This window comes from Sminthopsis crassicaudata, chromosome 3 (assembly GCF_048593235.1).
Source record: "Sminthopsis crassicaudata isolate SCR6 chromosome 3, ASM4859323v1, whole genome shotgun sequence".
Lineage (NCBI taxonomy): Eukaryota > Metazoa > Chordata > Mammalia > Dasyuromorphia > Dasyuridae > Sminthopsis > Sminthopsis crassicaudata.
This window is the reverse complement of record NC_133619.1, coordinates 421,395,707-421,422,983: the sequence shown is the minus strand read 5'-3', so window position 1 is coordinate 421,422,983 and position 27,277 is coordinate 421,395,707. Positions and strand designations below refer to the sequence as shown.

The window sequence follows — 27,277 nt, the reverse complement described above, 5'->3', positions numbered from 1 at the left end:
CTTCCTTACCTCTTTTAATTAGACCAATTTTTGCTTTTGCTTGATCTGAGATCAGGATGGCTATCCCTACTTTTTTTCACTTCACCTGAAGCATAGTAAATTCTGCTCCAGCCTTTGCTCTCTATATATTTCTCTGCTTTAAATGTGTTTCTTGTAAACAACATATTGTAGGATTCTGGCTTTTAATCCAGTCTGCTAGTCACTTACATTTTATGGGAGAGTTCACTCCACTCAGATTTAAAGTTAAAACTACTAAATTTGTATTTCCTGCCATCTTATTAACCACAAATTATTCTTTTCTCTTTCCTTTTCCCCTTTCCCTTCTCCCCAATATTTTACTCATGAGCATTACTTGCCTCAAGCAGTCCTGCCTCTTTGGAGACCCTCCCCCTTTCTTATACATTTCCCCTACTATTTCTCTTTTCCTTTGTCTTTCTGGTTACTTATAATATTTTTCCTTGGTCCAATAGTTCTCAAATTTAGCCATGATATTCCTTGGGGTTTTAATTTTGAGGTCTCTTTCAGGAGACATTGGTGAACTCTTTCAATGATCATTTTATCTTTCATTTCTATGATATCAGGCTGTTCTCTTTGATATTTCCTGAAAGATAGTGGCTGGGCTCTTTTTTTCATCATGTATTTCAGGGAGTCCAATAATCCTTAAATTGTTTTTCCTAGATCTATTTTCCAGGTCGGTTATTTTCCCAATTTGTTATTTTACATTTTTTTCTATTTTTTCATTTTTTTGCTTTTGCTTGGCTATACTTGTTGTTTCATTGAGTCATTCATTTGCATTTGTTCCATTCTGAATTTTAGTGATTTTGTTCATTTACTTTTTGTGTTTGTCCAATTGAATTTTTAAATGAGTTGTGTTGTTCTATGGAATTTTTGTCAATTTCATAATTTTTTGTTTTTTAAGGAGTTATTTTCTTTTTCCATTTCACAAATTCTGTTTTTCTGGGAGTTGCTTTCTTTTTCCATTTTATCAAATCTATCTTTTAATGAATTATGTGCTTCTTCCATTTCACTAAGTCTATTTTGTAGTGTATTTTCTTCCCATAGTTTTTGTGTTGCCTTTTCCAAGTCCTCTTGCAAATTTTTTAATTTACTTTTCTGATTTTTCTTCTAGCTCTCTTTTAAGATCCTTTTTAATTTTTTCTAGGAGAGCCTTGTGCGATGGGGACCAGGTTATATTGCCTTTTGGGGCTTTATCTGGAGACAATCTGCCTTTAGACGCTTCAAGGTTTGAAATCCGTTCTTCTCTTTTGCCATAAAAGCTATCTATCGTTAGAGTCCTCTTTACTTTTTTATTAAATTTATTTTTATTTTTTTATGTTAAGGTCTGCCTTTAGTCCAGTGGAGGTTTTCCAAGAAGCAGCAGCTGTGCTGGGTCAGTGCTGATTCACTGCTGGTGTTGAGTGTGTGTGGCCAAGTCCAGTGAGATTCTGGAGTTTTGGGGTTCACTATTGATCTTTTATGTTTGTGTTGGATGTTTTATAACTTCTCTGCTAATCTGTAAGCTTGCTACCAGGGCAGAATGGCCAACACTGCTGTAGATTCCTCCCCATAGATTCTCTGCCACACAGAGTCTGCACCACCCTGGAATCAGCAACAGTAGCAGAGTCAGCAATGCCCGGGACTCTGTGGTGTCTGCCCTAGTATATGTACTCAGCTGGTTGCACTGGGTGCCTCCCCCCCCTTTTCTGATTGAAACAGACCTTTTCTGGCGATCTTTGAAATTATCTTGTGCTGATAATTTGTTGCACTCCCAATCTTTGTGAGTTCTGGTGGTCCAGAGCTAATTCAGAGGCTGGATTTCATAATTAGTGTGAAGAGTTGTAGATAAGGTCAGAGAAAAACATGTGTCATCTCTGCCATCTTGGCTCCACCCCTGAAGCTTTTTTTTTTTTTTTTTTTTTTTTTTTTTTTAAGAGGAAAAGAGGCAGTCACATAGAGGGGGAAATGATGAAAGATCACATAAAGGAGATACCATTGACCAGAGATTTTCAGAGTGTAAAAATGAAGAGTTAATAAATACATTTCAGACACAGAGATAGTCCATGCCATGTAAAGACTGGAAGATAGGAGTGTGATTAAGTTGCATATCTGATAGCTTTCCTACAAAGCCCTTTCCTCACTCTTTCAATTTTCCAAATCCTACCTTTAAAGACTTGGCCTTTACTAACTAAAATAATATTCTTCCATAACTATTTTCACCCTAGTAATCTCTCTTCCTATAGTATTAGATTATATAATGTGTGAAGAATAAGGTAGCCAGTTTATGTGGAAAGTCAGATTGTGAAGGGTTTTAAATACAAAAAAAGAAATAAAGGCAATAGGGAGCTACTGAGCTTTTTGAGCAGAGAAATGAAACGATCAGATGTATTCTAGAATTATCAACTTGGCATCTATAAATAGTATGATGTGAAAGAAAAGAAGAAATGGAAATTAATTAGGGGGCTATTGCAATAGACCCAATGAGGAGTAACAAAATCCTGAATTACGGTGAGGGTCTCTTTGGTGGAGAAAAAGAGAGATAGTTGAGAGATGTTGTGGGGAAAAAATATCAGTGATTTGAAAATAGACTGGGGTTTGGGGACATGAATAATGCATCTATGGTGATTCTGACATTGATGGTGGTAACCTCAAGAGAATTTGGAAGTCAGAAAGGAGGACAGATTTAGGGGAAAGAATGAGTTCTATTTTAGACAAGGTGAGTTTGAGAAACCTATGGGACATCTAATTAGAAATGTCTCTAATAGACTTCTAATAGTTTCAAGAATTAAATTGTGAAGGTACAGTTAGGTGGTGCAATGGATAGACCACTAGCCCTGCAGTTCAAATCTGGCCTCAGATACTTAACACTTCCTAGCTGTCTGACCCTGGGCAAGACACTTAACCCCCAATTCCCTCTGTAAAAAAAAGAAATTAAATTTTGACTTATTTGGAAAAGGTGATAGCATATTTAAGAGTCACTAGATTATGAAAACTACAAAATGACTATTTTGAGTACAGTTTTGGTTGCTGCAATTACAAAAATTACTAAAATTTGTCATACTATTCCATCATTAAAAACATCAAATGTTATGAGAAATGCAATATATCTTTTATGATTTTTATGAAGTTTATATTTTAATGAAGAAAATAAGCATTATGATTACTTAGCTATTTTTTTCTTCCAATTTGAATATTAAGGACATAAAAAATGACAAAAAATTATATGAAATATTCTAATAAACTAAAATTTCTAGTTAACTTAGAATTACCAGAATCCTTATGATTCAAACTGAATGAAAATCTTTATTGGTTCATTTTCCTAATAAGTATAAGTATATTGATGATTTTATAGGGTTATTCAGTCTATTAGTTTAAGTATCAATCAGAACTGTAGTAACAATTAAATATTTATTAATAAATTACTATATCTAGATATTATCCTATGCATGGAAGGTACAAAAATGAAAACTGTAGTCCCTACTCTCTAGCAGCTCACAGTCTAGTGAAAAATTATTTTTGTATTTGAATAATAATAGATGTATTATGTAGTACCTAAAAATATTCAAAGTACTTTATAAATATTATTAAATGTTTCTCATTTTATTTTCACAAATTAGAGAGGTAGGTACTATATTATTAGCTAGTAAGTATCTGCAGCTGAATTTGAACTCACATTTTCCTGATTCCAGGTCCAAAACTCTATCTCCTGCATTGCTTGGCTGTCTCATGTACTGTATCATCACAAATAAATATGATACAAGGCAGAATATGACAAGGGAAAGGGAAAGTTCTAAATAAAGTGAAGAGGCCTAAATAAAAACAAAAAAAATTGAACTATAGATCACTTTTACATATGAGGAAATAAGGAACAATATCATGGAAAAGGTGATGCTTAAAGTAGTTCTTGGAAAAAAAGTATAAACAGGTGAGAACATGGCTGGTCAGTAGCTTGGTCAAATGCATGGAATTAGAAAGATAATTGCATAGAACAACAGATATTAACTTAGTTTGGTTGGTACATAGAGGAGTCCTCCCATGTAAAGAATAGTAGGATGAAATGAGGCTGGAAATTTCTTTTTTAAAATGATTAGAAAAAAAAACAAATTTTCAAATTTGTTTATTCAAAATACATGCAAAAATAACTCAGAAGCAAATACTTCATTAGAATAGACAAGATAATAATTCCTTCTTAAAATATATGGGGAAGCTGTTCCCCAAATCTTGAATTTTCTCTCTCCTTATTGTTACCAGTTGGCTTCCTTGAAGTAACAATTAAAATCTTCCCTTTCTCTGACTTCAATGCTAATTCGTTCCCTTTAAGATAATTTACAATTTATCTTTAATGTATCTTGTTTGTATATACTTGTTTGCATGTTGTTTTCCCCATTAGACAATAAGTTCTTTGTGAACAGGGACTATTTTTGCTTTTCTTTATGTCCCTGATGTTTAGCATAAAGTATTTAATAAATGTCTGTTGATTGACTAATATCAAATTCAGGGTATATTGGCTTTGGGAAAGCATAGGTTCTCTTCAGTATGGTTGTTATGCCCTTCTAGCTCCAGGTTTTTTTTATCTTTTCTATGTCATGGAGCTTTTTGGTGTGTCTGGTGAAGCTGATGGACTTCTTGAGAGAATAATAGTTTAAGTGTATAAAATAAAATTAAGTAAGATTATAAAGGAAATAAAGTATAATACAGTTATCAAAATATATTTTTAAAAATTCATAGGCCTTAGATTGAGAAACTCTGGGACACAAAATCTCAAGATCTCCATAAACTTCCAAAAAAGGGAAGAAAAGAATACAAAAAGACCAGAAGGGTTAAGTTTGAGACACTCTTTGGTCAACTTCATAATATGAGAAGTATGAAATACCAGAGGAAGATGCTATGATTAAATCTCTTGTTCTGAAGAGCAATTTTAAAGCCTCAGAGTCATGTTGGAACAAAACTAGGAATCAGAAACTGTGAGAATAGAATGTTGAAAGCCCTTAAAATGACTGAGTATAGCAGATGCTTCTCTGATGATTAACTCTGAATGTGTAGTTTTCACTTAGGTGAAAAGACAGTAGCAAATATTAGGGGAGAAACACTTAGGAGAAGAACACGAAATGCTAAGAAGTTAGTATTCACTTTGAAAAACTTGTAATTTAAAATTTTCCACCAGTGTAGCTTTTAGCCCCTCAACGTTTCTTTACTTTTTGTGTCAAAAAAAAAATTCAATACCATAGTGGTCAACCATTTGGCAATGATCCTTTCTATATGTTAATAAACTGATCCTCAGACCACAAATAATCTGTTTCGGGGTTGATACTTGCATACACCTAACAGAGTTTGGGCTTATCTTGAAATGGCTTGCAGAATCATTCTCTGCAAATACTCAATCTGAGTCATTAAAATAGAACTCAATAGTTTAGGAACTTTGAATACTATGAAGAATAAAGGCTATTTTTCTCACTTAAAAATTAACTTTAATTATTACTTACTTATAACAAGTTCCCTCAATTGGAAATTGTCTGCAGTTGTTACATGGAATTCCAAGGTGTTTGTCAAGCTTTTCTTTCTCTGCAGCTGTCACAAGTCTGTTGGAGTTTTTGAATTCATCTAAAATGAGTTTTAAAGGTGCAAACTCTTCTCTGCACAGAGGGCACTTGACAACAGAGTTTTTTGATGACTTATCTTGATGATCAGCCCATATTTTCATACATTTTATGTGCACACTATTACCGCAACCATACCTAGAGACATAATAGAGAGTTTGCATAAGTATATATATATATATATATATATATATATATATATATATATATATATATATATATATATATATATATATATATTGCCTAAAACAATGCAACTATTTAATGTCCCATCTACTTTGCTTCTCTGTTAACCATGGATCACCAAGAATTGTTATATCAAATTAATTGTTAGTATAAGAAAAAAATTACTACAATTTCCCCCCTTCATAAGACAGTTCTCAATTGATTTCTAGGTATAACTTCTCCTTCTACTAAATTATACATTTCTAGAAGTATTAAGTGAAAAAGAACAGAAAAATTTCAATGTAAGATTATATTTTATTAATGCTTCTTTATTTGTATTTTTTTTAAATTGCCAATCAATAAATAAATCAATAAACATTTATTAAGCTCTTTTGTGCCAGGTACTTTTAAGTTTGGGGAATTCAAGAAGTCAAGACAATCTTTGCCCTCAAGAAACTCATAATCTAATGCCAACAAACATATACAAAGAAACTATATAAAAGATAAAACAAAAGTTAAGAGGCAAGGCACTAGAATTAAGAGGGCTTGGGAAGGGCTTTCTGGAGAAGTTGTGATTGGGAAAGGAAGTCAGGAAAACCAGTAGGTAAAGTTCAATCAATTGAGGAATAGCCAGGAAGCCAGCGTCACTGAATGGAAGAGTAGGTGATTGAGAGTGAGGTGTAAACAGATTGGAAATGTGGGAGAGGGATATATTTTGAAGGACTTTAAATACCAAAGTGAAGGTTTTTGAATCCTGGAGGGTATAGGAAACCACTGGAGTCTATTCAAAAGAATAGTGACATGGTCAGATCTTCATTCTAGAAAAATCAGTTTTGTGACTGAATGGAGTATAGAGTGAGATCTGAGGTAGATAGACCCATAAATAGAATATTATAATAATCCGGGCAAGAGGTGACAAAAGCATGTATAAGAGTAGTGGCAAATGTCAAAGAAGTTATGTTTGAGAGATGTGGCAAAGGTGAAATCAATAGGTTTTACAAAAGACTGGATATGGTGGGTTAGAGATAGTAAAGAATTAAGGATGACTATTAGGTTTCTATTAATTAGGATGACTATTAAAACCTGAGGAATTGGGAAATGGTGTAATCTCCTTATAATAATAAGGGAAGAGGGGAATAGGGTTTAGGGGGAAAAGACAAAGAGTTCTATTTTAAATAAATTTAATTAAAAATGTCTAGTGGATAAAGATGTCTAAAATATGAAACTGGATGTCAGCAGAGTGGGGTAGGATTGGTAGACTATTTTGAGAATTACTTATTACAATTTAAAATTTTTACCCACTTACCATAATGTTATACATTGTATTTTAAAAATCTCAAGTTTTAAAATTATATTGTCTTCAAGGATTTGTAATGAGTAGGAGAGATATTGTAGGGCCTGAGGCATACAAACAATAGGTTAAAGATAGCGACTTTAATTGTTGACTGTTGACTGTTGCCTAGTGAGCTTTCATTGTTTCCTGAAAAAAAAAAATTCTAGAATGGATTTTTAAAGGGCCAGTCTTATGGAATCACTTATGAAGAAATGGTAACATAAATCTATAAGAATGCATTTTTAAAAAATTGTATGGTAGGTACACACACTTCACTTTTTTTTTAATGGTCACTTAATAAGATAATGGGCATAATATAAGTGAATCTCATACAGATATCACTTGGTCAGTCTCTCATAATATCCTTACGGAGAAATCTGTCTAGTATTGTTGATTGACTGAACCTAGAATGTTGATTAATGGATCAACATAAGGAATTCTTTAGAGGATTGCTATCTTAAGGTCCTATCTTTAATTGTATTGCCTTCAATATTTTATTGGTGCTTTTAGCAAGACATAGATAATGTTTCTCAAGTGACAAAGTAGAGGAGGGACAACACAATGTGTAACTAAATTAGGATCCACAAATATCTCTATTTCATCCATAAACAAGATGAAAATTAATTGGAACAAGTTCAAAATTCTGTTCCTGGGATTCAGAAACAACTCATAAATACAGTTTGGGGGAAGAGAGGACCATTTCAGCATAGTGATTGTATCCAATTTTAGTAGTCACATTTTAGAGACTAAAGACAATCTAAAATACACTGGCAGTGGTTAGAATAAGATTACTAAGGAGACTCAAAAGCAAGTCATACAAGAATTGAATGAAGTAACTAGGAATATTTAGGAATTTAATATTTAGGAATATTTAGGAATTTAATATTTAGGAATATTTAGAATTTAAGAGGTATATCTTTCAAATATCTAAAATATCATCATGTAGCTAAGTATTAAATTGTTTCTGTTTGGCTTTAGAAGGCAAATGCCAGACCAACTGATGGAAATTAGGGCAGTAAAAGTTGGCTCAATATAAAATAAGGAATATTTTGAAATAATTAAGGCTGTTCTAAAATGGAATAGGTTGCTTCAGAGGATAGTAAATTATTCATCAGTGACAAGCAGAGATCTGAAATTGTTCAAGATGAAGAATAACATTTTCTTTGCAAATTACTTTGAAAGAATTATCCATTTCAGCAATTCTATGATTAGATGAAGTTTTTTCCCTAATACTTCAAGAAATACTTTGGAAATGGGATATTTCTTAGAGTAAATAAGTTGATAAAACATATATGGAAAACTAAGCTCCCTAAAAATTTTGGGAGAAAATTATTAATGGAAATGAATAGAAGAAATTGAAAGAATATAATTATTATTTAAGAAGGCAGATTAGCATTAACATCTCAATGTTTATAATGCTTTTATGCACATAAAACACAATATTTGAATAGTAAAATTTTACAATAACTTATCAATATTTTAAAAATAGATTTTTAAAATTGCAAGGAATTTTACCATACTGAAACGATAGAAGTTTTGTCTTTTAAATTTTAAGTAATACTATAAATACAATTACTTCATTTCTTCACTTTCAAAGTATATATGGATGTATGCATATATACACACACATATATAAAACACTAAAATTATTTTGAAATTTTAATAAAGTTTAGGATTGATTTCATAAATCTAATTTAATTTTTGATATATTAAGATGCACCTAGAAGAGAGTATGAAAATAATTCTTACAAGAAGTTATTTTTTATAGAAAAAATTTATTTTTTTTTCATTTTTGGAAAACCTTTAATTAATAGATTCATAGATTAAGAGAGCTGAAAGAAATTCAAGAAGTCTTTTAGTTCCATTCCCTCATTTTGAAAGAAGGAAACTGAGGCAGACAGTTTTATCCAAGGTTTTACAGATTTTAAGTACCAGAACTGGAATTTGAACCCAGGTCCTCTGAATCTTAAGCCAGCCTTTCCATTGAACCACCATAAATAATTCTAAATCAACTTAATTGGTATTAACATCACATTCAAAGTTTTCTATTTTTCTTGTATTAATGAGTCATAATGCTCTGAAAGGGCATGACAAGTTAAATTAGAAAGATTTTCTCCTTAACTTTCTAATTTCAAGAGAAAAATCACCTGCAATAGGTGACTGGCAGCTTTTTTTCTAGGAGCTCTTCTTGACATATAGAACAGATATCTTCTGAACAAATTTCTTTCTGTTTGAGGTGTCCATCTTTTTCAACATGTGGTTCTTTAGCTGGCCTTGGATCCTGAACTCGATGTAATCCCTCTAGTAATTCATTGATTTCTCGTTCCACAAGACCCAACTGAAAAGCATCTGAGAAAAATTGAGTTAAAATTAAGATTCATTGATAACCATTTTAAATTGCAGAATTACTAAAATATTTTATGTAAAATTGAAATTTTCCTTGAAACATTAGAAAAATTATATTGCAAAATGATACACAGCTAATTCTGGTTGATTTTTGGAATGGATTTTCTACAAAAATAGAAATAGAAAAATCAGGTTATTTATAGATAGAAGGGAGGTAAACTCTTCATTATCACCATGGAGAAAAGAGCATGAGGAAAGATTCAGTATGTGGTATTAGTTATAAAATAGTGTATAAAAAATAAAATAAAAAATTAAACTTTGGAGGCTTGTATTTGTCATGTGCCAGCTCTCTCATTGAATATTACTCTAGTGATGGCAAAAAAGAAAATATCTAAGAGATGCAAATAGTGACTATGATAGAGGAACTGGAGCAAGAATTGATAGCAGATTATAAGATCCTAAGAATAGAAAGAAAACAAAAGAGGTAACAGCAGAACATTGCTAGCAATTTTTTGGGGGGCAGATATTTGGAAAGGGAAATAAATGTAAAAAAATTGTAAAATGAAGTTAAGTAAAACAACTCAATTAAAAGTATACTTAGCATATTTAGAGTGAATCATTAGAAACCTGCATAAAATTATTAATACAGTTTCTGTTACTCATCTTTCTGAGTGCCAGTTATATATGATTCTTCAGAGGACAGATGGTCTTATTAATATAGATCTTTTTTAAAAAGCATTATGAAATAAGTCAGACAAAATTTAAAGACAATTCAGACAACTTTAGAAGAAAGGTATATTTAGGTATGTCAAATGTAGATTTGTTATTACCTTCATAGAAGATAAAAATAAAGGACAACAATTGGGGAGAAGGAAGATGCTTCAAATCTCATTACCAATGAAGAAAAACTGGTAAAGAAAAAAAAGGGAGTGTTTCAATTGGAAAATTTTCAAATGCTCTTGGATAGGCTGATTGAATGTAATAAAAATTGCAATACTAAACTAATCTATTTATTTAGTGCTATACAAATCAGACTCCCAAAAAATATTTTACTGACTTAGGAAAAAAATAACAATAAAATTCATCTAGAAGAATAAAAGGTGGAGAATTTCAAAGGAACTAATGAAAAAAAAAAAGTCAAATGAAGGTGGCCTAGCTGTACCAGATTTAAAACTAGATATAAAGCAGTGGTCATCAAAATTATTTGGTACTGGCTAAGAAATAGACTAGTTAATCAGTGGAATAGGTAAGGTTCACAGGGTAAAAGTCAATAACTATAGCAATCTAGTGTTTGACAAAACCAAAGACCCCCCATCTTTTGGGATAAGAATTCACTATTTGACAAAAAACTACTGGGAAAACTGGAAATTAGTATGGCAAAAATTAGGCATTGACCCACACTTAATAACCATATACCAAGATAAGGGTTCATGATCTAGGCATAAAGAATGATATTATAAATAAATTAGAAGAACATAGGATAGTTTACCTTTTAGACCTGTGGAGGAGGAAGGAACTTGTGACCAAAGAACAACTAGAGATTATTATTGATCACAAAATAGATAATTTTGATTATATTAAGTTAAAAAGTTTTTGCACTAGCAAAACTAATGCAGACAAGATTAGAAGGAAAGCAATAAACTGGGAAAACATTTTTACATTCAAAGGTCCTGATAAAGGCCTCATTTCCAAAATATATAGAGAATTGACTCAAATTTATAAGAAATCAAGTTATTCTGCAATAAATGATCAAAGGATATGAACAGACAATTTTCTGATGAAGAAATTGAAAACTATTTCTAGTTATATGAAAAGGTGCTCCAAATCACTATTGATCAGAGAAATGCAAATTAAGACAACTCTGAGATACCACTACACACCTCTCAGATTAGCTAAGATGACAGGAAACTATAATGACAAATGTTGAAGGAGGTGTGGGAAAACTGGAACACTGACACATTGTTGGTGGAACTGTGAACAGATCCAACCATTCTGGAGAGCAATTTGGAACTATGCCCAAAAAGTTATTAAACTGTGCATACCATTTGATCCAGCAATGCTACTACTGGGCTTATATCCCAAAGAAATACTAAAGAAGGGAAAGGGACCTGTATGTGCCAAAATGTTTGTGGCAGCCCTTTTTGTAGTGGCTAGAAACTGGAAAATGAATGGATGCCCATCAACTGGAGAATAGTTGGGTAAATTATTGTATATGAATGTTATGGAATATTATTGCTCTGTAGGAAATGACCAACAGGATGATTTCAGAAAGGCCTGGAGAGACTTACATGAACTGATGCTAAGTGAAACAAGCAGAATCAGGATATCATTGCACATGGCAACAATAAGACTATACAATGATCAATTCTGATGGATATGGCTTTCTTCAACAATGAATTGAGTCAAACCAGTTTCAATTGTTCAGTAATGAAGAGAGCCATCTACACCCATGGAGAGGACTATGGGAACTGAGTGTGTACCACAACATAGCATTTTCACTCTTTCCCATGTTGTTTGCTTACATTTTTGTTTTCCTTCTCAGTTTTTTTTTAATATCTGACTTTTATTGTGCAGCAAGATAACTGTATGGATCTGTGTGTGTGTGTGTATGTATATATATATATATATATATATGTTGGATTTAACATATATTTTAACATGTATTGGAATATCTGCTATCTAGAGGAGGGAGTGGGGGGAAAGAAGAAAATTTGGAACAGAAGGTTTTGCAAGAGTCAGTGTTGAAAAATTACCCATGCATATGTTTTGTAAATAAAAAGCTATAATTAAAAAAAAGGAGTGTTTTCACTGAAAATATATTAGAAAATGGAAAGGGAGTTATCTATGTAAAAAAACTGGTGGAGAAATTACAAAATGGAGGCTATTATATATGATACAGTAGAAAAAGTACTGGCCTAGGAGATAGAAGACCTAAATTTTGACATGGTCTGGCCAACCTTAATTAGTTGTTATATTAAGCAAGTAACTCAAGCAATCAATCTATAAGCATTTGTTAGATATTTCCTATGTGCTCAATTGACATGTTCATATTAAGGACTAAAAATAGTCCTCAAGTACCTAGCCTCAAGTACCCTACATTCTAGTCAGGGAGACAGGTAAATTATTAGGTATATGTAAGATAATGCAGTATATATAGGTTACCTTAGAAATGCTTTGGATGTTATGGGGCATGGGGATGGGGATGGGGAATGCCAAGGAAAGATAACAAAGATTTTTGACTAAAAGGGTGACACAGTTACTATGCTTTTTAGGAAAATCACTTTAGAATCTGTGGAAATAACTCAGGAAGTACAATTAAAACTATTAAAGAAATTCCAGTCAAGTAGTGATGGCTGTGTCATGGGTAAAGATTCAAAACAAGAAACTGACAAAGAGCTGCCAGATGAACACTAAGGGAGAACAAAATCATGAAAAACCGGGAGAAAAGAGAGTATCCGAAAAAAGATGATTAATAATGTTAAATACTAGAGAAGGGTCAAGAAAGGTTTGAGAAGAGATCATTTAGCAATTAAGAGATCACTAGTAGTTAGAGAGATAAGAATGATGAGATTGGAATTCAGGTTATAAAGAATATGAAAGTAAGAAAAATAAGCAGAATTGCAAAATCAAAACAAATTACTAAACTTCCCCCCACAAAACAGAGTGAAAATGGAAGAAAAGGCATTGAATATATTTTCCTCTATGAATTTAGCTGGAAAGGAAAATATAAGGTATGATAGTTAGTAGGAATGGAATAAGTGGGATTTTTTTTAAGGATGGAGGAAAAAAGCATATTTTTAGGCAGTGGGAAAGGAATTCATAAATAGAAAATAGAAAAATTTGAGCTTTATATATTGGTTGTGACAATGAGGACAACAAACTAGAGACAAGAATTATCCAGAGTATATACATACATGTGTGTGTGTGTGTGTGTATAGTTTTCTAGTCTAGAAGAATATGCTCCCAGTATTTGCACTTTTGATCAGTTCAAGTTAAAATCTGCTCTATTTTAATCCTTCTTTTTCCTGAATGCCTTATTTTTTTTTTTTAATCACCTTAGCTACATTTGCCATGAAAGTATTGGAATTTTATTCACTGTATATTATTTCCAAACCTACTAAAATATAAGCTTCTTAAAAGCTGAGACATTGTTTCTGTCCTTGCAGTCATGGTTCATAGAAGATTTACTGGCACTGGTAGACATTTAATAAATGCTTGTTTATTGAGTGACTGATAGGGATTTGTAATACATGTTATCAGATAAAGAACAATTACTGTCTTTCTGGGAGACATCTCACTTATCTTCCCTTAAATGTTTAAAAGTCTTAACTCTCACATTTCCTTAAATACAAAAAAGTTCTGGATGCCTAGTAATATCATCCTTCAAATCATACTCATTTGTGGAGCAGGAGAGTGGGAATATAGGCATTTTGTCACAAAGATATCTTGTTTTTGTGTAAGGCACTTGAGAATATCTTTCAGTTTCATCTAGCAAAGATGATGGGAAAGGAGTAGTAAACTATGGTTATTAAAGTGTTTCTAATTCTTTATTAAAAGGAAAGATATTTCTTTCACATAATCTATTCTTTCAAGGTATTAGAGAGACATACAAATAAGATTTTGAGTAGAGTGCTAGCAATGGTAATGTAGAGGTCAGGAAGGGAAAAAATTGATAGTCATTAATTTTTTAGTGACAACATGAACTTACATTTGTAGTCTGCTTTTATATCTACAAAGCACCTTCTCTGTAACAACCAGCTTATGAAGTAGGTTTTTGGAGTACAGAAAAGAGAAGACTGAAATCAGAGTTTTAAAAGAATGTCTATTTTAAGGGAGCAATGGAATCATCTCTAAGTGGATAGAAAGACAAATTATATGACTACTACTTTGCAAAATATTTATTTTCTTTTTATATGATGATTTCTTAAAGCAGAGAGGAGTTATTTTTGCTTGAAATATACACTTCATGAATGTGAACAGTGTCAAAGTATTTCACTTTTTAAAAATGTTACCTTTTGCATGAGGTTGATAATTTCAAGCAATAAACATTTTTGAATGACATTTTCTAACTACTTATTTCTAGATTCTAAACAAATATAAAACAAAATTTCATTCTTCCAGTTTGTCGTCTTCCACATCCACCTTCCAATAAAAAATAGATCCAATGAAACACTCCTTAGCAAATATTGATAAAGTTCTATCTGACCAATCATTGACCAAACATAAGATATTTTACATTTAAAGAGTGCCTTGAATTTTAAAAATACTTTTAACTTAGAGACTATGAAAGAATTCCAATTATTTGAAATAACAATTTGTGCTACAGACAAATGACAATGTGCTCTGTTTGTCAGAGAATGTAAAGAAATCGTATTAATGCCTAAATGCTTAAAAAGAATCAGCCATGTTAAAACTTTATGGAGTTTTTGAAATTTGAAAATTTGCTTTACATTTTTGTAAATGAATTTATTAAAAGGTCCTCAATTCAGAAACTTACATTCATGATTTCTTGGAAGCTTGAATTTTTTCAATAATATCCTAATGCACAATAAGACAAATGGAAAGAAAAAAGTAAAATGTAGACTATATATTTTAGAGATTAAAAGTCATCAGTTACATAATGCCACCTTAATTTTAGGACAGGAAAATATTAATAGCTTTATATTATTTAAGTATAACTATGGCAAAAATATACCTTTAAAACTAGTTAACTGTTTAACTGCTTGAGTAACAACTTAGTTCTTTTAAATGAAGAAATATGAAGAAAGGTCATTTGCATAGGTAAATGAAAAGAGAAGCAAATTTATAATACACTTGTCAGATTTTACACTACTTTTGTGGGATAGAGTTACAATTATAGGGATATGAAGGTCTTCCTTAAATTGAATGACAAAATTCTTCTGGTATAAGAAATAGCTTTATTCCTACATTGTTATTCCTACATTATTTTATTTATTTATTATTTTATTTTTTATTAAAATAATTAACAGGTCTAGGAATCCCTATGTTTAAGATTATGATTTGGGTGTTCCATGAAAAAAAATTCAAAGTGGGGTAGTGAAATGAAGCCACGTCTGGTTTTCCAAAACTTCATACAAAGACTACAACAGAAATAACTGGAGGTGGGAATTAAGTAAAGTGTAAAACAGCAACCAGATTTGAACTTGGGAAGATAAATCCTCAGGGTCTGGCACTGTGTGTCACCTGGCTGCCCTATACATACATATGTTTGTATGTGCACCTCTATGTATTATGCATGTATGGGCATACACATGTACATAAGGGGTATTTGTGTGTGAGTTCTTGGATCAACTTAAGTGTGCCTATGCTCACCATTGTTGCCAAACCATTGTTCAGGTATGCCCACTAATAACCTAGGAAAGAATTAGGAGACATCTACTAGGATATGCCCATCTATTTCATCAAAGATGTCAAGTATCCAAGTACTGTGAATGACCTGATTGTCTTAGGTGTGTCAAAAAGAAAGTCAATTGTAGAATCTGTCTTTTAGAGAGATTTCCCCAAGCGAGGCACAGACCAGAAAGCAGAAAGAAAAGATAAAACCAGAGTAACAGTATAGGTATAGGAATGGTAGCCTTTCCATAACCTCACTCTATGAACTACTAATGGCTCATTGAGATCGTATATGTCCTCTTTCATGAAGTTCAAAAAAAGAATTCTTAGACTGTAAGTTTCGGGTTCCAAGAGGCAGTGGCATAGATCAGGATGAGATGGCATCAATGAAGAAGGGAATCATGGAGCTGAGTGACAGAAGTTCCTGAATCCCACCTTTCAAAAGTGTGAAAAGTTATAATACATCCTTTCCCATTGCCCACCTCCCATTCTTCTGGAACAATATCAGCCTCAAGCTCAAACTTGGACCATTAAAGTACAAAACTTGGGTCACTGGGCCACAGTTTATATATTGACACACTAGTAAATATTTTTGGAACAGTAGCAGAGTGAGGTAAATTGAGTTTCATTACAAATTGGCTAAGGAGATTTAAATGTGTGTATGTATGTGTATTTAATTCTATTTAGTCAGTTTTTAACTAAACTTTCCCTCTGCATATGCACATATACATAAACATAATAGTATGCATATATGTATATTATGCATAATACATTATATATATGGAATTCCTTGTTAAAAAAAGTTTGACTTTAAAAGAAAGCTTTTTTATAGGAAAACTATTTCCAGAGAATCTTGTTATATTCAGTTACATTGATAGGCTAGCTATTCATTGTCTGAGGGAGAGAAGGGGAGAATGTTTAAGAGGGAAGGGAAGAGAGGGGAAAGATAAAGTAGAGGGATAATCCTTTCATTCTTGACTCAGGGGAAATACTTTAAATTTCTTCATTTATACTAAAAACAAAACACAGGTTTTTGAGAATGTAGAACAAAATGATTAAGAAATAATAATCATTTGTTTGCTCAACTATAAAATGAAAGGTGGTTGAATTAGCAAATCTCTGCATTCTATGACTGAATTCATTCTTAAACTTAATGATATAGGTCAGTAAGACTTTATTTCTAGCTTACATTTCAATTTCTCTATCATAATTTCCACAAAATTTTGTGGATATGAAAGTAACATTTTACTACATACATTAAAAATATAAATAATGAAATGATGTTCCAAAATTTCCACTTCACTTTCTAAACATTGCTCAATAATGCAGGATTAAAAAAGAGAAAAAAAATTGATTAAAGTCATTTCATCTGTTTCCATAATACCAGTGACTTTCAATCTAATAATATTCAAAATTATGAAAAGGTAAATTATAGGCATGTGGCCTATTTGTAGCAGATCTGGCACGCTAAATCACTTACCAACATATATGCTTACAAAGATCATTTCCTTTCAGAAATGTGGAACAGCTGCATGTATGAGGATCTCCAAGGAAAACCTTTCAAAGAAAAATACTTAAATTTTAAAATCATAATTGTGATTAATCAACTAAATTGTTAAGGGGGGGGGAAGTCAAGTTTTAATGCTAAAAGAAACTTGGTCAAGGCATCTTTTGTGAGCATTCCTGAACAGGTCTATTATAATTTATTGGTCAATTTTACGTGATCCGACTAAAAGCCAGCTAGTGCTATTAGGTCCCCTTTTTGCACCAGCAATCTGCAATGTAATGTACCCATCAAAGTGATAACATTTGGGAAATGAAAAGTAATTCTACAGAAAATGCTGGCAATCCCCTACTCTAGCATATCCCCCCCCCAAAAAAAAATTGTCTTTACATTTTGTGCAAGGAGAAATATCTTCTTTTTCTTTAAATTTTTCTTGAAAAAATGAAAACCCTTGCCCTTTACTTAAAAAATTACAGGATTTAGACTTTGAAAATCAGCTAGTACAAACATTCTCACTTTATTGAGTTCTCTGAGCCCCAGAGAAGTAGTTTGCTCAAGAACAAAACAGGGAATAACCCTGGATATTCGAACTCCAAAACCAGTGTTCTACCACAGTATTTAATAACATTGTCAAAAAGTTTTACTTATATCTAATCTATTCTCTTTGGAGAACAGCTATTATTATTTAGATGGGATTTAGGAGGATTCTATATTGCTTGCTGCTTTAATGAGTTCATAGAGACCCTATGTTATATTGTAAGAGTGTCAAATTCAAATAGAAGCAGGGGCTAAGGATGACCATTTAAGTCTGGTTTTATCACCCTTGGGAGTGCTGTAGGCAACATATAGACAGGTTCCATGTCTTAGGCCTCTAAAGTTAGCTACCTCTTTGAATCCTGAAAAACTCAGATTCAAATGTACTCTGACATGTAAGGACAGTGTGACCCTGGGGAAGTCATTTAACTTCTTAGTGTTCTAGGTAATTCCCCTATTACAAGCTACATTGTTATAGGCAGGTTCCTTACCTGCCTATTCTCTTAAGAATCTAAGAATGGACATGCCATTGCTTATAAAATCTGCTCAAAGAACTCTGTGTGTGCACGTGTGTGTTTTAGCAACAAAGTGTAAGAGGATGACTTTCCTCTGCTACAGGAGGTTTCAGAAGCAGGATCTGAATTAGATCTTAACATCTTGGGATGTTACCACTATTATGAATATTTGAAAGAAAATAAAGACCTATATTTAATACAATAAAAAGTATTAAGATTTTTCACAAATCAATAATGATTTTAACAAATTTCATTTCCTAAGAACTTTTTTTAAAGAAAGATTTTTTTTTTTTTAATGGGGAAGTTGTAGTTCCCAAACTTAGTAAAAGGTGAAACTACAGAAATTGTCCTTAAAATAAGAATTTTAATAACAAGGATAGGGGGAAGTAGAATGACATTAATATAGATAGAATCCAGGTCTTGGGAGTCAGAAAGACTCCATTTATATAGACATAAGGACCTCATGTCGCCCCAAATTTCAGGAGCTGAGCTTGACTTTCCTGGGGTTCTATATAAGTTGGGAACTCTTCAGCTCCCTTTCTTTCTTAATTTTGTGGCTCTTGGGACGCCAGAGAGGACTGCAGGGTCACTGTGGGGTGCCCACACCAAGGGAAGGAACTTCCTTTTGGGGGGGAGGGGCGGGATTCGTTCCAGCTCGGGAACGGCGGTTACTCGATAGTTGGAGCCGTCGGGTTCGTTCTCGCTTATCAGGAAGCCCGTGGGGCCGGTCTCCCGCAGTAGGTACATATGGCTGTTCAGGGCCTGGTCCTGGTGCTTCTTCAGACAGTCGCTCACACACCGCCGCTTCTCAGAACTCCAGCCCCCAGCTCCGCTGCCGCGGCCACCGCCTAAGCCACGAGGCATTGCTGCAGCTTCAGCTTTTCCTCGGCTAGCAACTTCTCCCGCAGGCCGCAAGCCCGAATCCCGATGCAGAAGCGAACTGGTTCCCAAGACAACCGGGAGCGCGCGCGCGCGCAAGAACATTGCTTTAGGGTTGTTGCGAGTTCCATCATTTCTGGACTCCAGAGCTGGGCTGCGGCCGCGCCTGCGCAGAGGGAGAGAACTCAGTGGCGTCTTCCCACCTTTCTCCCGACCCCTCCCTCTTCTCTTGAAAGCTCGAGAGCGTCACTGTCAGGGTGGCGCCATCTGCTGGCAGGTCGCGGGTTATTGTCAAAGCCCGCAGCCTTGCAGTATTTAGTTAGGAATCCGAACTCGCCGTTGCTTGGTGACTCCTCTACTGACCATTTGCTGGGGATTGGGGTAAACGATGTAAGGAGGTCTGTCTCCCTAACGGTGATTCAGTCTCTACGCGATTAAAGCCATTTGTCTTTATGCCTTCCCTAACCAACTCCTCTTAATTGCAGTGCTTCCTCTATTTTGTTGTCATTTTGGAGTCCTTTCAGTTATGTCCATTCATCGTGACCCCATTTGGGATTTTCTTACTAAAATACTAGCGCAGTCGGCCATATCCTTTTCCAGCTCATTTTTTCCATGAGAAAACTGAGATAAACAGGGTTAAGTGACTTGCCCAGAGTCACACTGTCTGAGGAATATGAGTCTTCCTGACCTCATGCTCTACAATCTATCTACTAGCTGCTCCTCTTTTAATTATTTCCTAGTCTACATCTAGTTTTCTTTATACATATTTGTCTGCATGTTGTAGCCCACATTAACTTGTGAGTTCTTTAATGATAGAGCTTAATCAGTGTTTATAGAATTGAGTTGAACATTGCTCAGTCTCCCCTTAACACCAGCTATCCTAAGTAGTCTCATTGAGTGACAAATATTTTCTGTAGGTGGGGAGAAGTTGACCTAAAATGTAGGACTGTACTGGGTTGAGATTATTGGTCCACATTTAACTATCTTAAATTTTCCTCAAATAATTGAGGTGGCCTGTTATGAGCTTTGAATTTAACTTTGTAATTTAGGAAGAAGTTTTGGATATGAGTATCATTAGAATTTCTAGGATTGCCAAAGTCTTAACCAATAAATAGCTCTGTGAAGGAAATTCACTTTTTTTCTCCTTGTATTTATTGTTTATTTATTTTTACATTTTTAAAAGATTTTTGAGTTCGTTTCTCTCCTTTGAGTTCTAGATTTTCTCCTTTAACCCAGCCTACAATTAAGAAACCACATATGAAGTTATACAAAACATTTCCATAAAAGTAAAGTTATGAAAGAAAACACAGATTTTCTACCCTAATAAAATAAAAACCCACAAGAAAAATTAGGATTAAAAAGAGAGAAAGAGAAATAGAGAATGTTTCAAATACAGACACAATAATTCCTTCTCTGGGTATGAATAGGATTTTTCATCTTAAATCCTTCAGAGTAGTTGTGGAGGATTGTATTACTGAGAATAACAAAGTTGTTCACAGCTGGTCATTCTAGAACATTGCTATTACTTTGTATACGGTATATTTCACTTTGTTCATGGAGAACTTTCCAGATTTTTTTTTTCTGAGAGCATCCTTCTCATCATTGCCCAAAGAACAAAATATTCCATCATAAACACATACCATAGTTATAATTGAGCTGTTCTCCAATTGATGGGCATTCTCTCAGTTTCTAAAGTTTTTGTCCTGAAAAGAAAATATTTTTGTATATGTAGGTCATTTTCCTTTTCTTTTTTCCTGTTTTTTTTTTTTTTCTTTTTATTTTTGTAAATCTCTTTTGGCATTCAAGGAAGTTCACTATTGTTGTTATAATCAAGAATAAGTTTTCATTTGAGCCACAGGCCTACTCAGAGTCTTCAGTCTCCTCCCTAAATGACTCAAAGAGGGTAATTCTGCAGTCTTGATGAAGACTGGTATTATAGGGATATAGGAGGATGCCTTGGACACCAACTACCCTAACCCTCTTGAATTTATTAAGAAGGGCTCTAGATATGTAAGCATCTAGTATTATAATTAGTTCTTGTGAATTGAATTAAGTTGGCTAATAGAAAAATTAAAATGTACACTGATAAGATAGAGAACAGATGAGGAAGCTATTCCCTATTCCTGGTTTCCTCTTTTTCCTTAGATAAATCCCTTTGGCCAGATTTGATTAAATAGTTTTCTAAGGATTTGTATTCCAAGAGAGAAAGGCAAGACAAGAATACTATTTCAAACTTTCTGATGCTCAAACTCCTTTCTACTCTTAAAATTTCTTGAGGACTACCTCCCTCCCCCAAGATATTTTGATCGTATGTGCTATGTCAATGGATATTTGCTGTTTAAAAATTAAAACATTTTGATTTTATTATGAAAATAACTCTGACTTCATAGAACTCCAGAAAGGATGCTTTTTGGTGTAGGTAAATTACCCTGACCTTGAAGGAGCCATATTTATCTAGTGTCTTTGGCTTATTTTCCTTGAGGTTTTTTTTTTTTTTTTTTTTTTTTTTTTTTTTTTTATTAAGCCAGGTGGTGAAAGATAAGTACCATTGATTCCATTTGTCTATAGAAGTGGCTCATTTCTCTTAGGAAGCTGCTACCATAATTGTGAAGAGTGACCATACCTAATACTTGAAGCTATACCTTTAGAGAACTTTAGTTATGCCTTCTCTCTACATTCCCCTCCCCCCTAACTTCCCATGCAGAAGATGCTCTGATACAGCATTATAAAGCCTAGTACAGAAAATTTTCCTGGGCTAGTTATTTAAATTGGCCATTTTCCAGCTTTGCAGAGCTACTCTTTTGGGTGAGATAGTGTTAGAGAACTCATATTTAAATTTATGCAGTGGAGAAAGTCCACTGATGACCAACCCTCCTTCTCCCATGTTGAAAATCTGATTTTTTTTTATTTTTTTTTTTCTGAGGGGGAGAGGGGAGGTTGCAGAGGAATCTTCTGGGCAATGATCCAGGGGAGAAATAGCAAGTCTGCAGGAAAGCAGAATTCCCATGCAGGAATCTGTTTATCTCTATGTATCTGCACTTGGTTGAAGGAATGAAAGAGCTGAATAAATTATTTGAAATTGGCAGATTCTAACAAAAGTAAATCTTAGTCTCATGAATGAAATTGTGATTGTGAAGTCCCCTCTTTGTCTAATAGTACAGAGATTAATGAGGGAAGAGATAGAACCTTAGAGTATTACCAGAAATGAAGAGGACATTTCCATAGAACATTTAGTTGTTGCTTTGTATGGTACAACACCTGACACAGTAGACCAAACTAATCCAACTCAAAAACCATATATTTAGCTCTTACTATGTGCCAGGAAATGTGCTAAGTACTGAAGATACATTAATAAAAAGAAAGATAGCCTCTTCCCTCAAGGCATTTTCATCCTAAAGGGAGAGACAATACACAGAATAAGGCTTGAAATGGAGATGGGATGCCATCAGCATTTTATTCCATGGAGTTAAAACTAGGCAGAGCAATAAAAGCAAAGTAGAATGAGATGAGAGTGGGATTTTTGACCTCTATAAAAGATGATATTGAAAGTTATTTTGGTATCCCACCCTTCATCCTCTACTCAAAGGGAAGAGAAGGATATATGGGGGTGAATTTAGAAATCATGAGCTTATCCTGGGAGAAGCATCTTTGATGTAGTAGAAACCTGGCAGAGCAACCATGCTCAAAAGTAGAATGAGTCCAACAGAAGTGCCTGGCTCATATTAATGTAAGGTGGTTGTTGTTTGTCCTTCGTTCTCAAAGAGGACCATGACATCAGGGAGGTGATGCCATAATATGTGAGTTGGGTTTAAATGAGAGAGGGCAAGGTCACCTGCCTCCCTTTCCCCTCCAGAGCTACATGGGTCCAATGATAAGATATGAATCAAAACAACTGGAGATGATCCTGGATGAAATGGGACACGTTGGCCTTTTTAAGCTAAGGCCTTTAACAGGCCTCAGTTTGACTGAGGCTGCACCCATTCAGTGATTAAGTCAAGATAGCAATTGAGGCAAAGAATCTCCTCTTTTATCTAGTCCAATGACTAGTCCACCCCCAAGGGAAGCAAGAAGCCAGTCTTTTGTTTCCTCTCCTTTTTCATGGGTGGAGGGGGTGTGGGGAAGAGGAGTAGGAGAGGGTGAACAAGAGAAGACAGTCAGGTATAGCAACTTGGTATTTGATACATAATTATTAATTTTCTCCTTGGATCTGGGATAAATGTTTTTTCATGAAAAGTCTGTACCAAGTCAGCCATTTATAGAGAAACAGATCTAATATAAATTCCTACCAGGAATGCCTGGCCTGAGTTTATGAAAAGTCTTGAGAACTCCCACAAGTCTAGTACTGCTGGGGCCACTAGGATAAGATTTGGGCAGCATTGATGCCTACTGCTAAAGGTATGCTGGTTTACCCTAAATTATATTGCCTTAATTGACAATGTTGAATGAAAGCTCAGTTATCTTCTCAACCGACTCAGGAATATATGTTGCAGATTTATTGAGTATTAACTCAGGTTCTTGGCTTGGGTTATATTGCCTTCAATCCTCTAAACTCCTTTGCTGTTTCTAGGAATGGAGTTAGGTATAGAGAAACTCCAAATGGATCTTATAGCACCTGGAAGATAGCCCAACTTGGAAACAAATGCAAAGTGATTAAGATAATTGTAATGATTCCTGACCATGATCTCTTTTTACAGGTAGTTTGTCCTTGAATATTTCTAGATCCTTGAGATAATCACATTAAAAAGGGCCATTCAGAGAGCAGAAGAGGAAGGGATCTTTTTGTTTATCCTTTGCTATGACATACTGACATAAGTTACTTTTATTTGTTTCTTTTTAAAATTTTGCTGAAAATTTTTATTTCATCTATCAGTACATATAAAAAGCAAATGCATTAACAAAAAAATTCCCTAGTTCTGACTCCTTTTTAATCACACTAAAGCTATTGTTATAAACTCTTAATTATCCCCTTTAATGTTCTGGTTAGCTTTCTGGAGGTCTTGGGATCAGCCTTCATTTCAGCTGAGTGATCACCAGGAGAATAGCCAGAGATAAAAGTCCGAAAGACTTCATTGTCTTCTTCTTGCCTGGGGCTCCGCTAGCTTTCTGGAGGCCCTTCAAACAGCTTTGGTTTCAGTGGGAGAAGCAGGAGGACAGGCCAGCCACCATGAGGCTGATGAAGATGGAATGTCTCTCTGAGTCTGTTGGAGTCCTCCCTCTAGATCTGACTCTGATCTCTTAAATACTCTATTACAATTAAATCCATTCATTATACTGACTATAAGCCAGTCATTATATCACTAGGGCAATCTTACTGAACTAGAGCTCACATGCTAAACTAGATAACCATTGTCTTATCAATTCCACTGAATTAATACTTTGTTGTAGGACTAAATTACACTGAGCCTTAAGTATACTTCCAGAATTCTGGATCTCTTCAATCCCTTAATCCCCAAGTCTCTCTTTTCTCCAAGTTATCCTTCACACCACAGCCAAAGTAAGTTTTTTATTGTATCAATGGGAAACAATCTTGGCATGTCATACCCCACCCTCTTAAACTGAAATATATAATTTTCTTTCATTGATATTATTGTTCTTTTTGATAGGCTTATAAAGGGGCTTCTCCAGCAGCTCCCCCTTCTGACTATTTCCTCCAGAAACTTCATTTTAGAGAGATCAGATCAATGATGTCTTCAGTCTTCTCTAGGGGCATTCGACTTTCTAGACTTTCTTTACCAGGTCCCCATGCCAGAAGTTTTCATTTCTTTGACTCCCCATTTGTTTTTTCAGATTCCTTTTATATGTTGTCTTCCTTCTTTAAAGTAAAAGTTCCTGAAAGTCAGGAACAACCTTTTGTTCTGTTTGTATTCCCAGGGCTTTACAATGGCTGGCATATAGTAAATTCTTAAGAAATTCTTGTTGACTTGACTTTACTCCATTTATTCAACAAGCAACTACCATGTGAGAGACAGTATGATGTAGTGGACAGAAATAACTTCACACTTAGGAAGCTCTAGGTTTAGTCCTGCCTCTTTCACAATCAGACTGTGTGACTCTAAGAAAGCCACTTTAATTCTTGGTGATCCAAGAATATAATCTTGGTGATTATAAATTGTAGATTAGGTTAGGATCTGCATTGATAGAGTAAGTATCCTCATTATGAATTTCTTATACCAATGAATTCTCAAATCCAATAAAACAAACAAACAAACAAACCAAAAAACAAACAGTGTAAGACACAATGCTAGATGCTAGGGGCATGCAAACCAATGAAATAGGCCCTGACTTAAAGGGTCTTAACTTCCAATCATACTGAAATATAAGAATGAATTGAGTTCTGTTTCCCTAGTAGGTATTATTCATTCTTGGGCAAAAAAATCTCACATTTAGTATCATCCTTTAAATTAATGTTTATAGCTAGGCTATATAGCTAGTTGATTCTTAGCATGTTCCACCTCTTTTTCTATCACTATATTACACTGACTCTAGAATACTCCAAATCTTTTATAAGTCCCAGATTACCAAAAAGCTACCATTTGTACACCATCCTTCTGATGGTGACCCTTTTAGTACTTCACTAGTCTGGTACTTAGACAAAAGACATAGTCAATTACACGGCCCATACATAAAGTCTTTTCAGTTTGTATCGCATTGTAAAAACATCCAAGAACTCAAGGTTGCCTCCAAATCAAAATAAGGGACTATTCAAGACTTGTGTGGAAAAGCTTCTTAGAATGATTGAATATTTTCACGTTATATTTTATATGGTGTTTAATATGTTTTAGATGCTCCGCCCCTCAAAGATATTTCTTGAGTAAGTTGGCTCTGAAGTAAATTTATTCTTTGAATAATACTATTTATATATGTATATTCATTTCCATGTTTGTACACAAACATATGTGTATGTTTTATTTGTTCTTGTAGGAAATGATAAAAAAGGAATTATTGGGGGGGGTGATAGAAAATAATTAGGATTAGGAAGTAAAAAATGTGTCTATATACCATTCTGTTCAATACTTTTACCTAATTTTACAAACCACTAGGTGTCAGTAGAACATAGTGAATATAACAGCAAAGTTTTGAAAATTTTTTTGTCTATTCTTTGTGTTTCTTTGATCAGATTCTAAAAATAATTTATTTTAAAATGTAAGGCTACAGTAAAAATATCTTGTACATTGTAATAATCATATCTTTTCAAGTTCTTAGACCTGTATCCATAAAGATTAATACCAATTAAGTTTTAAAGTTTCTCAAATTAGTTCATCTCTTTTGTAATTTGCAGCTGGGAAATAGAAACAGAAAATCATTCCATACAGGAATAACCCTAATGAGAATGTTTCCTGCGTATCTTTGCTTTTTAATTAGAATAGCTCTCTCTCTTTTTTATTATTATCAAAATAGGTCATGGAGGACAATTGGCCAATGTAGAAGGTCAAAAGTATAACATTTTCCCCTTCCATTATTTAGTTTATAAATATGCTTTAAAGGATATGAGCAAGAATTTACTTGCTTTGGTGCCATGGTAACTGATAGGCTTTCTTCTTAGGAAAACTGTTGGGTAATTCATAATTTAGTTATTTTAAACTTTTTTTTTCTCCTAGTAACTATGCAATATAGCTTCATTGGCTTGTATTTTCTGGTGACTTGACGTTGATTCATATGAGGATCAGTCCCACCTTACATTAAATAGAAAAAAAAATGCTTTAAGACATATCTTCATTGGCCCTGCATAGCTAAAGATTTATGAAAGTGCTATCTTTCTTAGCATTATTTTACAAGATTTTGCATCTTTTTAAGTTCATCGGTGAGCATATTTCAGACCAAATGCCATGTTGAAGTGTTTTTAAATGATAAGTGAAAATTAGGCCATATAAGAGCAAAATTTTGATATATTGACTGTCAAAGGAAAACATTCTTCTTTTAGGTCATTACTTGGCAAGTTTTTCTAATTTTTTATTATGTCTCATAAGCTTCTTGTCTAGAGAAGTAATTATAATAATTTATTACTTAATAATTAAGTTGTAATAAAGCTGTTGCTTTAATAAGTGCCAATAAC

General features: G+C 33.7%; 1 protein-coding gene across 2 annotated transcripts in view; it reads right to left on the bottom strand.

Annotated features, from left to right (window-relative positions):
- Positions 1–19,489, bottom strand: part of ZSWIM2 (zinc finger SWIM-type containing 2) — a 35,002-nt gene extending 15,513 nt beyond the window's left edge. Inside the window, exons 1-5 of one of the 2 annotated variants that reach the window (XM_074302910.1) lie at positions 19,018–19,489; positions 17,273–17,349; positions 14,936–14,976; positions 9,240–9,441; positions 5,481–5,732 (exon numbers count right to left, since the gene is read on the bottom strand). In XM_074302910.1, coding sequence (XP_074159011.1) covers positions 5,481–5,732; positions 9,240–9,441; positions 14,936–14,976; positions 17,273–17,349; positions 19,018–19,329 — 884 coding nt within the window. In that variant the 5' untranslated portion in view covers positions 19,330–19,489. The remainder of the gene's footprint in view (positions 1–5,480; positions 5,733–9,239; positions 9,442–14,935; positions 14,977–17,272; positions 17,350–19,017) is intronic. The other variant, XM_074302911.1, reaches the window with a different exon arrangement.
- Positions 19,490–27,277: the final 7,788 nt, after the last annotated feature.